Source organism: Harmonia axyridis, chromosome 1 (genome assembly GCF_914767665.1).
Source record: "Harmonia axyridis chromosome 1, icHarAxyr1.1, whole genome shotgun sequence".
Lineage (NCBI taxonomy): Eukaryota > Metazoa > Arthropoda > Insecta > Coleoptera > Coccinellidae > Harmonia > Harmonia axyridis.
The window spans coordinates 81137250-81149932 of NC_059501.1; the positions used below are offsets into that span (position 1 = coordinate 81137250).

At 34.8% G+C, this 12683-nt stretch overlaps 1 protein-coding gene and 1 non-coding gene across 2 annotated transcripts in view; both read right to left on the bottom strand.

Annotated features, from left to right (window-relative positions):
* LOC123671006 overlaps positions 1–12683 on the bottom strand; it is a 43347-nt gene that overhangs the window by 25929 nt on the left and 4735 nt on the right. The window contains exon 3 of the mRNA XM_045604634.1: positions 10431–12613. Coding sequence (XP_045460590.1) covers positions 10431–12613 — 2183 coding nt within the window. The remainder of the gene's footprint in view (positions 1–10430; positions 12614–12683) is intronic.
* On the bottom strand, positions 4566–4649 carry Trnal-uaa. Its single transcript has one exon. It is a non-coding gene; the product is annotated as a tRNA-Leu (tRNA).

Sequence of the window (12683 nt, forward strand, 5' to 3'; positions counted from 1 at the left end):
TGTCGATTCTGGTTTTATTGATCGGTATATGGGTCAATTGATTGGCGATTCTGTCGATGGAGGATGTTGTTTATGTTTTCCTGGTAACAAAGGGCAAGGTGGAGTTGCGTTCAGATGAATGGTTGGTTTTATGTTGACTTTCCGTTCGTAAGTGCTGATGAATTCAGATTGAGCGCAGTGTTTGATATGAGAGTTTTGGTTCGTTTTGGTTATGTAATCGTGTAGAGAAATCAGGAGAATATTTTATTTTTTTGAAATTAATTCGGTCCTTACTTGATGGAAAGTCATTATTGAATAAGAACCAAATCCTTTGAAAAAATGAATACAAAATTATCAAAAAAAGTTACTCGTATTATTCGTTGTTACTTTTAATGGGTGTTTTTTTTTCGAGGTATATAACTTTAAGTTTGCATTACTGTTCAACATGGCGACTGATTTGACAGCTGTCAAGTGATTTATTCTCAGTTTGGTTTGGCAATTCATCATGAATAGACTCACGCCTGAACAATGCTTACAAATAGTGCAATTTTCTTACGAAAATAATGGTTGTGTGCGGAATACGTATCGCGCACAACGTCCATTTTATTTTGTTTAGCGATGAAGCGCACTTCTGGTTGAATGGCTACGTCAACAAACAAAACTGCCGCTTTTGGAGTGAAGCTAATCCTCAAGTGTATGTCGAAACACCGTTACATCCAGAAAAACTGACTGTTTGGTGCGCTTTATGGGCTGGTGGAATCATTAGTCCGTACTTCTTCAAAAACGATGATGGCCAAAACGTTACAGTAGGTGATCGGTATAGAGCCATGATTATTAACTTTTTCATTCCTGAATTGAACAACCATGATATCCAGGAGCTGTGGTTCCAATAAGACGGCGCAACATGTCACATAGCTCGTGCTTCAATCGATTTATTGAAAGACACGTTTAGTGACCGCCTAATTTCGCGTTTTGGACCTGTGAATTGGCCTCCAAGATCTTGTGATTTAACACCGCTAGACTACTTTCTGTGGGGCTATGTAAAGTCATTGGTCTATGCGAATAAGCCACAAACCCTTGACCATTTGGAAGATAACATTCGCCGTGTTATTGCCAATATACGGCCACAAATGTTGGAAAAAGTCATCGAAAATTGGACGTCCAGATTGGACTATATCCGAGCCAGCCGTGGCGGTCATATGCCAGAAATCATATTCAAAATGTAATGCCACAAGATTATCTTGCGGACAAATAAAATTCATGTCAATCGAATAATCCATCGTTGTTTTATTGCAATTTAAAGTTCTATAGCTCTAAAAAAAAAACACCCTTTAGTACCATAATAATTGACTCTCATAACACAGTGAACAGCTGTTTTGGTGTCGAGGTTTTTTTGAGCTAATTCTATATCAATTTGATGTCCTGAATTCAAATGACGTAGATATTCATTTTCACCTACGAGCTCAAAATTTTAAGATATACTTACAATTTTAGAGAAATATAAGTTACATTATTTTAACTTAAATCCGTACAAAATACAATATTATGCCGTACTTAAAAACATTGGAGAAATCAAATAGTTACTCAACACTTCGAAAGCTTTTTTTCCACGACATTCTTGAATGTTTCTCACCCATGTCTCCTAAATTTTCTGGAAAACGGTGGATGTGAAAATAGTGTATTATAATACTTATATTGCACCCTAAGGATTTGAAACTATTAAGCATCTGGTTAATCATTTCAACATAGTTTTGAGCTTTATGTTTGCCTAGAAAAGTTTCTACTAGTGCAACAAATGATGTCCTAGCTTCTCGTTCAACTTGATTCATTGAATTTATGAAAGCAGGATCCTAAATTAATTGTCTTATTTGTGAGCCAACAAATATGTTGTTTTTGAGCACTGTTTCCAATGTACGTTCTGGATTACATCTAACTATTTTTAGGTTTATAATTCAAATATCAAAAAATTGTTTCTAATGAAATACTCAAAAAAAAATTACTGAAATGTGATTATCTGTCTCTTGTTTGAATTGATTCTTGATTAATTGATCTGATTTGTTTTACTCTACGATTTTGTGCCAACCGAGTCCATACGCAATAATTTATTTCTCAAAATTTACCGAAAGGAAAGACAAAACAATAATGAATGACAAATAAAGAACTAATGAATTATCAAATAGATGAAATTACATGAATGAAATGATATTGATTAAAAATTTAGTGTTTCATTAATTAAAAATGTCTTCAGAGCGTCAGAAATTGTCAAATGCTACCGTTGCGATTGGATAGTTTGACGGTGGTATTAATCATGAGGATCAGATTACCAAGTCATCATCCGCTCATAGGATCAGTCAAGACCCTACTGAAGACAAAATTTTATTTTTTTTTCAAGGGTTCTACCTGGATTGGATTATAAGTAGTCAGTATATAATACACCAGAGTGACATCTGGCGGCAAAGTTATCAAAGTTTCTCGAAATACTCGGACTTTCGAAGGAGAAAGTTCGAAGCTCTATCTTTGGGAAGAAAAAGATACTACAGCCATAGTATAAGGAATGTATACTATGCTACAGCCCTAATCGCTTCCATTAAGTTTTGAAGTGAGATAATGAAAAAAAATCTAACCTGCTCAAATCATCCAATCGAGATATATTAATTACTCATCTCAGTAATTGTATATGCATGCATTTTTATAATATTTTACGTAATTGAAACAATGGAATAAAAATAAGTATCGATACAATGCAATTTTCTATAATAATACAAACAATGTCTACTAGTTGAAATAATGGCACCTGGCATATGTAATAATCAAAATAATGACCGTCTACCGCACTTGTATCTATCAATTGTACAATTATATTTGAGAACGGTGCAATTTATGCATGTGCTTGGTAATTAGGTATCTGTTTATGTATTTTTTCTTTTTCGAATCAAGTTGACTGATTTTTGGGCACATTAGAGATTTGAATCTCTTATCCCATCTTATAAAACATTTTGAAAAAAATATTTTTAGTTAGTTATTAATTATTTCAATGAACTGCTTTTAATGCTAATCGATGAGGTTTCTGTCTTGGTCGAGTGTTCAAGTCATCAATTCGTTATCGATAACTGAAATTCATGGTCGCCAGTTTAGTGAGGTTAAATGTTTGTTGAGTTAATGCTATTCAATTGAAAGTACTTAGCTACTTAGTACAAATGGGATATATGTTGTATGTGTATAATTAAACCTTCAGAGCATGCGCGTAAAATGCTTTTAAAAGTGAATTTACGGAATTATCTTCAGATATCATTATGCTTCTCTGTTTTTCTTTCTATTAACGGCAGTTTCTTTTTCATTAGCAGGCCTGTGTTGTTGAAGTTTGTACCGGTTGATCTATGAACGTTTCTCCATGGTGCCATTGTTCCAATAGATAATAATGCTTGGCGCATAATACATCGTGCCAAAAAAGTAACTTAAATTGTCAATAATTCTTGTACGAACAATTATTAAGGAAAATTTTCGCAACCGTCGATTTCAAATTTCAAAAGCAATTTATCCTGTGCTTTTTTGAATTTGATATTTCTGATCCCTACGTCCCGCACCCCTCTACTTAATTTTTTCAAATGGCAATATAGGTACCTATGGATTGTGATACATCAAATGAAAGGTAATGCGATGAGCCTTTTTATTGAAAAAATAGGAAGTAATTTTCAATTTGCTATTAGAGTGTAACTTCAATCAGACCAATATTCTTTCACTAATTATTATTAAGGGAAATCCACGAATCAATGGATTCTTATTTCAAAAGGAGGTGCTGCCCTATGCTTTTTTGAATTTACGATCCACATCCCTCAACTGTTTTTTTTTCAAATTGGAATATATGGATTTTGATATATCAAATGAAAGGACATTCGATTGCACATTATTGGCGATCTAACTTGTGTACAAATTTTTCTTTTTCTTTTCACACCTGCACATATTTCGCCACCCTTGCCATCTATCCCATCTATGATCATAGCCATTTTATCAGATCCAATCTATTGGTGAATCAACTAACTTTTTAGGTTTCCCATAAAAGAACTCACAAGTTGCTTGAAAATAATTTATAATATCATAATGGGAATCAATGCAAGTAATAATTGTTATCAAAACCTCATTATTCATGTGATAACTTATGGGAAGGGAGAAAGTAGTGGCCAGCGTAGGACGATACTTTGAATCATAAATGTATAACCAGTTTTTACAATAAAGCATCCAATTTTGGAAAAAAACGAGGAAGGCAAAGTTGTGCGCCTGTATATTTTTTTTTTTAATTTAATTCCTATCGTCTTTCTACGAATAACAAGAGTGTGATGTCAGATTCGAAACAACTACTTCAAAATGCAAAGGCTAGATAGCCCACCCCATATGAGGAAAACATAAGAAAGAAAGGCGAGAAAAAGGTAGAAAATATAGCGTGTAAAGAGAATGTTTAAAAAAATTAGAAAAGCAATTAAGTGATGTCAGAAGCTTTTGAGCGCTCTAAAGCTGCTTCACTTCAGTTGTTGGATTAGGGAGGCTAGAACCTTCTCGGTCCTACCCTCTGGAGCAAACATAAAAATTTGTGTCAGGTGTGGGGTTCGAACCCACGCTCCCAATCGGGAACCAGAGCTTAAATCTGGCGCCTTAGACCGCTCGGCCAACCTGACTTGTAGTCAGAGCTTGCGATTGGGTCCAATTGTTGTGATGATAGGATCAGTTGAAAGTTTTGCACGAGGCTTGAAATTATCATTGTTCAATCGAATCTAAATTTTCACCTCGATGAAATCTGCAATTGACCCTTTCATTACCAGACCTATTTTAATTCCGAAAAAAATTTTTTCTTATAATTTAGCCAAGATCCCTAAATATATATATCTTTCACGAAACAAAAAAGGCAAAATTCGTTTTGTCATACTCCATAGTTATGTAGACACATACACTCAATGATTGTTTCTGTTGCTTCAATATGGAGAAAAAAATTATTCAACTCTAGTGAAAAATAAAAAAATTATCAAAAAAAAACAATGAAGATTTTAAATAGAACAATAGCCTCTGAAATAATTACCATAAATACCAAAAACTAGATTATTTTCAAAATATTATTGTATTGAAGGAAACAATTCACGGTTCCAAGGTCATGCTCAATATTTGGTGGGACCAGCTCGGCACAGTGTATTATGAGTTATTGAAACCTACTGAAATTATCACAGGCGATCGAAATCGAATGCAATTAATGCGTTTGAGCCAAGCATTGAAAGACATACGGCCGCAATACAAGGTGAGACATGATTTTACAGCATGACAATGCTCGACCCTATGTTACAAAAGTGGTCAAGACATACTTGGAAACGTTGAAATTGGAAGTCCTTCCTCATCCTCCTTATTCTCCAGACGTTGCTCTCTCGGACTATCACTTGTTTCGATCAATGGAACCAGCACTTCCGGTCTTATGAAGAAGTGAAAAATTGGATTGCTTCGAAAGATGATCAGATTTTTCGTACGCTGCCCGAAAGATGGAAGAAAGTAGTAGCCAGCGATGGACAATACTATAAATAATAATTGTATAACCAGTGTTTTACAATTAAGCCTCGAATTTCGGAAAAAACGGCGTAAGCAAAGTTGTACGCCTATGTAAATATATCTATCGAAATTTCAAATATCTCATAGATCATTGCATTGATATGAACGTTCAAATTGAAATTGAATGGCAGGGTTTTCTTCTTTTTCTTCTTCTTTCTCACAAACCCCACTCTGGACAGCAATAAGCCCCTTGCCAAAACCAGGGGGGAAATGGGCTCAGCAATGATGCTATGTACCCAAAGTCCATATAGAAGGGTTTTCCAACAACAAAAACAACAATAGTAAAAGTTAGGTTATATTACTTTCGAAACCGCAGAACAGAAAACCCTTTATCGTGGTTTGGCGATTGAATTTCAGCGACTAATTCCGTATAAGGTTTCTGTCTTGGTCGACCGTTCAAATCTCCCAGAAACACCACAATGTACAAAAAACCGTTTCAAGTCCATTCCAGCGATACCCCTCGCGATAAAGAATTAATTAGAATATGAAACTTACTGGTCTCCTAATTAGCATTCATCTCCATTGTTCTAAAACAGACAAGTCGACTACGAAACGTTTCGGTGTTAGGAGATTTATGAGAGAATTCGCAATAGCGCGCAATTTGAATTGAAACGATGTGACACCGCCGCGCGAAGGAAGCTGTGGCCTTTGGCGTTTGAAACGACCGTAAACAGTCGGTCATTAAGGTTTAGATTGGGACTAGGTGTGACGTAATCGACATTGTGAAGGATTATATGACGTTTTGTCAATTGAAACTGAATTAGTGTTTTACATGGATTTCCGATGTGATTATGGATTTGGTGGGACCTCAGAGTAATAAACATAGATAGAGGAATTCTTTTTCAATATTGGAATGGAGAGGCAGGGATCATCACGAACATACCGATTAGTCTTTTCCATGTCCTTTTTCGTTCTCAATAACTTTGGACGACCAGGTTTTGATTTATCTAATGTTGAGTTTGTACTGATTTCCCCAGAGAAATAAACATAGATAGAGGATGGAGGGAACTATCAAATTTGACATGAAGCGCGTGGCAATGAAAACATATCAGTGATACGATATTTCACTCAATTCAAAAGTTTCTCTACAAAGAACGCGCTTCTTACGTCCCATAGTGAATCAAAGTTTCATATTAACTCAAAATATATTGAAATGAATACCTAAATATATCAGACATTCTGAAAATAAACTTTAAGCGCGCCAAACGACGTGAAACAACCGATGACACTAGGAGAGCAAAAGTTGCCAAACCTTGAATTTCAGCAGGTAGCTACAGGAAACAATGAATATTCTGCTTATTAATAATTCGACAATTAGGAAAAATATTGGATTCCAACTATTCAAATTTAATCGGGAATCACTCAAATTTTATTTCATTCCACATGACATACATTCATAATGATATAGTAAAACTGTGGATTTGAAAATAAGACACAATCCGACAACGTAATCTAACCATGTTGGGCACATGTAAAAATTGCGTATACTTCCACTATCTATGTTTATTACTCTATGGGTGGGTCCAATAGGGGCGCGTTTGAATTGTTTTTCTACTTGTGCCTATAGGTAAAGCTACAGGGTGATTCACCTATCTTGGTAACCCCAATTCTTTCACAAAGGGAGCTCAATAGATTTTCGGAGAATTCGTTGGTGTCGCCAACAGATTATGGTATACCTCATACTCTGTACTATGAATCTAACTCAGGTAAATGCCAAAAAAAAACAAAAATTCCAGAGACTGGATCTAGGTCACGGTAACTACAACATCGAGTATGTTTCAATAGGGTCTTATTAATCTGGACTGAATAATCTAATATTAGAAAGGTAAGGTTCCCCCTTAATAAAATTATGAATGTTGTGACATTCTATATTCTATTTGAAAAAGCTTTACAATCATTTTTTTAATTAGATTTTACCGGAAAGTAAATTAAATTGGAAGAATTGAATATAATCTAGAGATTTAAGAATACTCTATCATAATAAAGATTACGAAACTAACGAACATTTGCAGTAAGCATTTTCGCAAATTCATAAATTATATTTGTTAGAATGAAGTGTGTCTTCAGAGCGTCAGAAATTGTCAAATGCTACCGTTGCGATTGGATAGTTTGACGGTGGTATTAATCATGAGGATCAGATTACCAAATCATCATCCGCTCATAGGATCAGTCAAGACCCTACTGAAGACAAATTTTTTATTTTTTTTCAAGGGTTTTACCTGAATTGGATTCAGAGCACTGAGTATGAGGTAGACCATAACGACATCTAGTGGCGACACCAATGATTTTTTCGAAAATCTATTCCCTTTGTTGATGAAAAATCTTGATTGAACAAAAAATAATGGAGGAATTTTAAATTTCACAATCTCATTTTATCTTGGATTCATTATTTCCATTTGCAAACATTAAAATTGGACTGAGAAAATCAAAAGTTCCCTGAAATTTTGACAGTTAATGTACTGAGATAAGTATAAAGGTAAAGTCAAGAATAAAATTTAAAAAATTGTACTCCTTACAAGCTTTTCGAGGAAATTATTAAAACATTTTTCGTTGAATGAAAAGTTCAGACTCGAATTACGATAATAAGTTATTATTATTACATTATTAATCGATGCCATTTAAAAGTGATCTGGAGTACCTAATTGCTGAATATTATTGAATAAATATTAGCTTCGGAGTGTTTGGTACATGTGGTTCAAAATTCGGAACAAATAATCCTGCTTCAAACATCACTTCATAAGTTTTTCATTATGTTTTAAAATATTTTCAGAGAATTATGAATAATTGTGTGGCATTTGCTGTTTTTCGAAATTGAATATTATCTGAAATGTTTCGAGAATTTTAAGACAAGTAAAATTTTGCTCTTCGAAACAATTTCAAAGGTTAATTAATCATTGAATAATAATAATTTATATTAATTCAGTGTTAGCCTGGAAAAATAAAATTCACATTGAGCATCAAAGACACATTCCTCTAGTTTATCGAAAATCAAAAGTACAATAACATAACATTATACGAAGAAATACAACATTATATAATAAAATGTATGAAGTAGTTTCAAAATATGGTTGCAGTTTGTTTTCGTTGGTTACATAGTGTAATATAAGTTAAGTCTTTTGTTAACAGTTGCATCTATTTCTCCAAAGTATGAAACTTATTTTAGTTAAGTTAATGCTCTAGATATATATTTTTCAAATAGCATATTCACGTTTCTAAGGATCGTTCCTTTAAAGATGACTAATGACTATTGAAACAATTTTCTAGCAGAAAAAATCGATTTCATTACGTCATCCGAAGATAACAATCCTAGCATTGAAGGTTGCACCTCTATCAAGTAGTGTATACTTGATGAACAATTGTTCTGCTGTTCTGCACGCTCAATTTTATGCTAGCTGAACTCGCATCATTGAGATCTGGAATCAAAATTCCACCAGGAAACATAAATTTAATGATTTCCTCATGATCTGAGGTAAATTCGAGAGATCTTGCAGAATCATCCTCAGAGCTTTCTGAAGATGCAGCGTTTATGAATTAACCGGACATAAAAGATACATTGTTTGTTTTTTGTCGAAGTTGATGCAATATGAGTCCTCTATTTATCTATTAGTTGGCATCCTTGTTCTGTTGTAAAAATTTTAATAGCAAGAAAAATTTTTGTATAAAGTGAGAGTATGGGGAAGCAAGATGAGACTAGATGAAGTTTTCTCCACACTCCCAGTGTGGATTAAAATAATCAGATACTACCATTTTTCGATTTAATTCTGAGATTAATGAGTCAATATTGAACAAGAGTTTTTTCATCAATAGAAACTATTCGTTTTGTTAGTCTTCAATAGTGGTTTTCAATTTGTCGTTTTTCAATTATTCTCATGATTCAAATCAACAGTTTTTCGAAAACGTCATACATTTCTTCATTCATACATAAATTTTTTGATTTTTGAAATTACCTGAATTGATATTTACCTTCGGAAATTGCATTTGATCTAAGCTCATATTAATATATATTTTGACAGAAAAATAGAATAGAAATACCGGAGAATTATAAGCAAACTTTTGCTTTTGTGAATTCAGCCTGAAAACGTCAAATTATATCATTGGAAAATCTATAATAAAAAAGGTTTTTGGCGTTAATTTCAGCTATTCAGGAAATAATTTGACCTCAGCTCGACCTATACCTAAATGAAATTATCAAATAATTTTAGGTGTGATTTTAATTTTTGGCGAATAGTTTCAAATACAATAATCAAAACTTTGAACAAATTATTGTTCATTCAACAATTCCCAAGCAAAATCATGCTCAATAATATTTATTTATGACTATTTATTTTTCAAATTCCCAAAACAACGCATTGATAAATCTTTGTTGATAATAATGTTAAAAGGTTTATTATATCCATGAAAATTGAAATGAAGCCAAAACAATCCATATCTGAATAGATATCAACAAAATACCGACAAATAGTGAAATTTCAAGGTTATCAGTAAATCACTTCTATTAAAGCATATTTCCTTGAAGATCAAATTGGTCTGAATTCCTCTTATTCAAATCCGGCAGGCAAGCTCCGACAGAATGCAAGAATCCCAATTTGACTCCATCATCATTATATTGTTAATTTGTTCAATTCAACTACCAAGGCCAGGGTCGTTGAAGCAGACTCCCTTAATTATATGGTTCTACTCCTCAGAAAAAATGATGTGATAGGTTATTTAAAATAATTTTGTCAGTTATTCAGATAAAAAATATATTTTGGGGAAATGTTGTTAACCAATTCCAATTTTTGGCGGATGCGCTCATCCTGAATTACTGAGTAATTCGCGCTTCCACCATTTCAGTAACATTTATATGATACTTTCAAAAGAATACTCACCAATATCAAGAGGAGTTATAATCGATGTTATCTTCTCTCCGTCCACACCAGTGCTTTCTGTGATAATCGAATTTTCCAAGGTCGTATTTTTCACTGTTTCACCCTTATTCACACCGTTTTTGTCGATTGTATTGTTTGTATCGCTGCCATTCTTGGTGACATTCGAACTGTGCAGATAATCTGTGTTAGAATTCACATATTTTGTCGAATTAGACACAACATCATGTCTGTCGTTAGCACTGAACAGATAATCTGGATTCCTATACCCTAAATTCGGATCTTCCGGCTGTCTCAAGGGCCTTCTTTGCTCGTAGGGTCTTCTATCATGAAAATCTGGTCTTGGATATGAGTTTCCTTTATCACCCCAGTGGCCATCTTCTGGTCTCAAAGGTCTATTGTGATCTATTGGTCTTCTGAAATCATCTTCTGGTCTGAACGGTCTCCTGTAATCATCGTCTGGTCTTAATGGCCTTTTATGATCATTTTCTGGCCTCAGAGAGTGTCTGTAATCATTTTCTGGTCTTCTGAAATCATCTTCTGGTCTTGGCGGTCTTCTGTGATCATCTTCTGGTCTTAACGGTCTACTGTAATCATCTTCCGGTCTCAATGGTCTTTTGTAGTCATTTTCTGGTCTTAAAGGGTGTCTGTGATCATTTTCTGGTCTTCTGAAATCTTCTTCTGGTCTTAACGGCCTTCTGTGATCGTCTTCTGGTCTCAACGGTCTTCTATGATCATCTTCCGGTCTTAACGGTCTTCTGTAATCATCTTCTGGTCTGAGTGGTCTTCTATGATCCTCTTCTGGTCTTGAAGGCCTCCTAAAATCATCGTAAAAGTTTCCCATAGGTCTTGGAATTTCATAATCCAACCTAGGCGGCTTCGATTCATCGTAATATTCGAAATGAGGTCTTGTATGATAACCTCCATCAATTCTATCGTCTATTATCAAAGGTCTCGAATCATAACCACCAGGTCTAGGTCTGTTCGGTATTATCGGCCTCTCATCGTCATAAGGACTGTTAAGGTTTTGAGGCCGAAAAGGAGGTATCTGATCCTCGTATGGACGATGTGGAATCACATCGTCTGGCTTTTCATGTACTGGTTTGTATGGTTTTTCAGTGTGAGGCTTGTGAGTCGATTGTTGATCGTATGGATTGAAGGGTCTTTGAGGTTTGTTATAAGAATAGGAGGGTCTTTCATCATCATAGGAGTTTATTGGTTTGATAGGAGGTCTGCCATATGAATCAGAAGGTCTTTCAGGTTTGTCAGGGTATGTGCTTGTGGGTGGACGTGGTCTTTCATTTCCATAAGAATTCGATGGAGGTCTTTGTGGTCGAATGTCATCATATGGTTTTTGAAAAGGCCTTTCATCATAATAAGGGTCATACGGTGATAAAAACTTGGGATTGTCAATGAATTCCGAGCCCCATGGTCTGCCTACATCATGAGGTTTATATTTGTCATAATCACTAGGTTTTTTATAAATATTCATGAAACCTTGATTGCCGTATCCTCCAGATAGTTCACCATAATTGTTGTTACTTCCATAATCACCATGGACACCGTTTGAAGTTTCTGGTAAGTAACCTAGAGGCCGCTCAGGTTTGCCGTAAGAGTATGGGTTTTCGCCAATGAGAATATCATGAACAGGATGCAAATAACTTTGTAAACCAGGACTAACACTCACCAAACTCCCTTGGATCAATTGGCTACTTTGGGAATTAGGTCTATTGTAGTCAGGTTTGGTGTAGGAACTTGTTGGTTTTTGGTTTCCGTAAGAACCTGGCTTGACCATTTCTAAATTTGGTATGCTGATGCCGTAACCCACTGTTGGTTTCTGGGGTATGTTCGAAGGCTTATTCAAAGCTTCATTTGGGTATATGCTTGGTTGCGAAGGTTTCTCTTCGGTTATTGCACTTGATGGTTTATCTGGTAGGTAAGTGGGTTTGAGGCTGTTCTGGGGTGTGTTGTATTGGTCCTGCGTACTTGCAGATTGTGAAAGGACTACGTCATCGAAATTGGGTTTAGGTTTGGAAGCTTGAGGATCGATTACTAACTTGCAGCCTAATTTCTTTATGTATAAATCGAAATCTACGTTTTCTATGGTACCGATAGGTTGGAGAGTGGCAGTTTCTTTGATGAAGTTTCTTCCTAGTTCACAAGTTGAGTTTCCTTTTTCCCCTATCCTGTAAGTAAAAGTGTGTTTGAGTCAAATTTTTAATGGCGCATTCGCCATTTTGCAACCGCGTATTATTT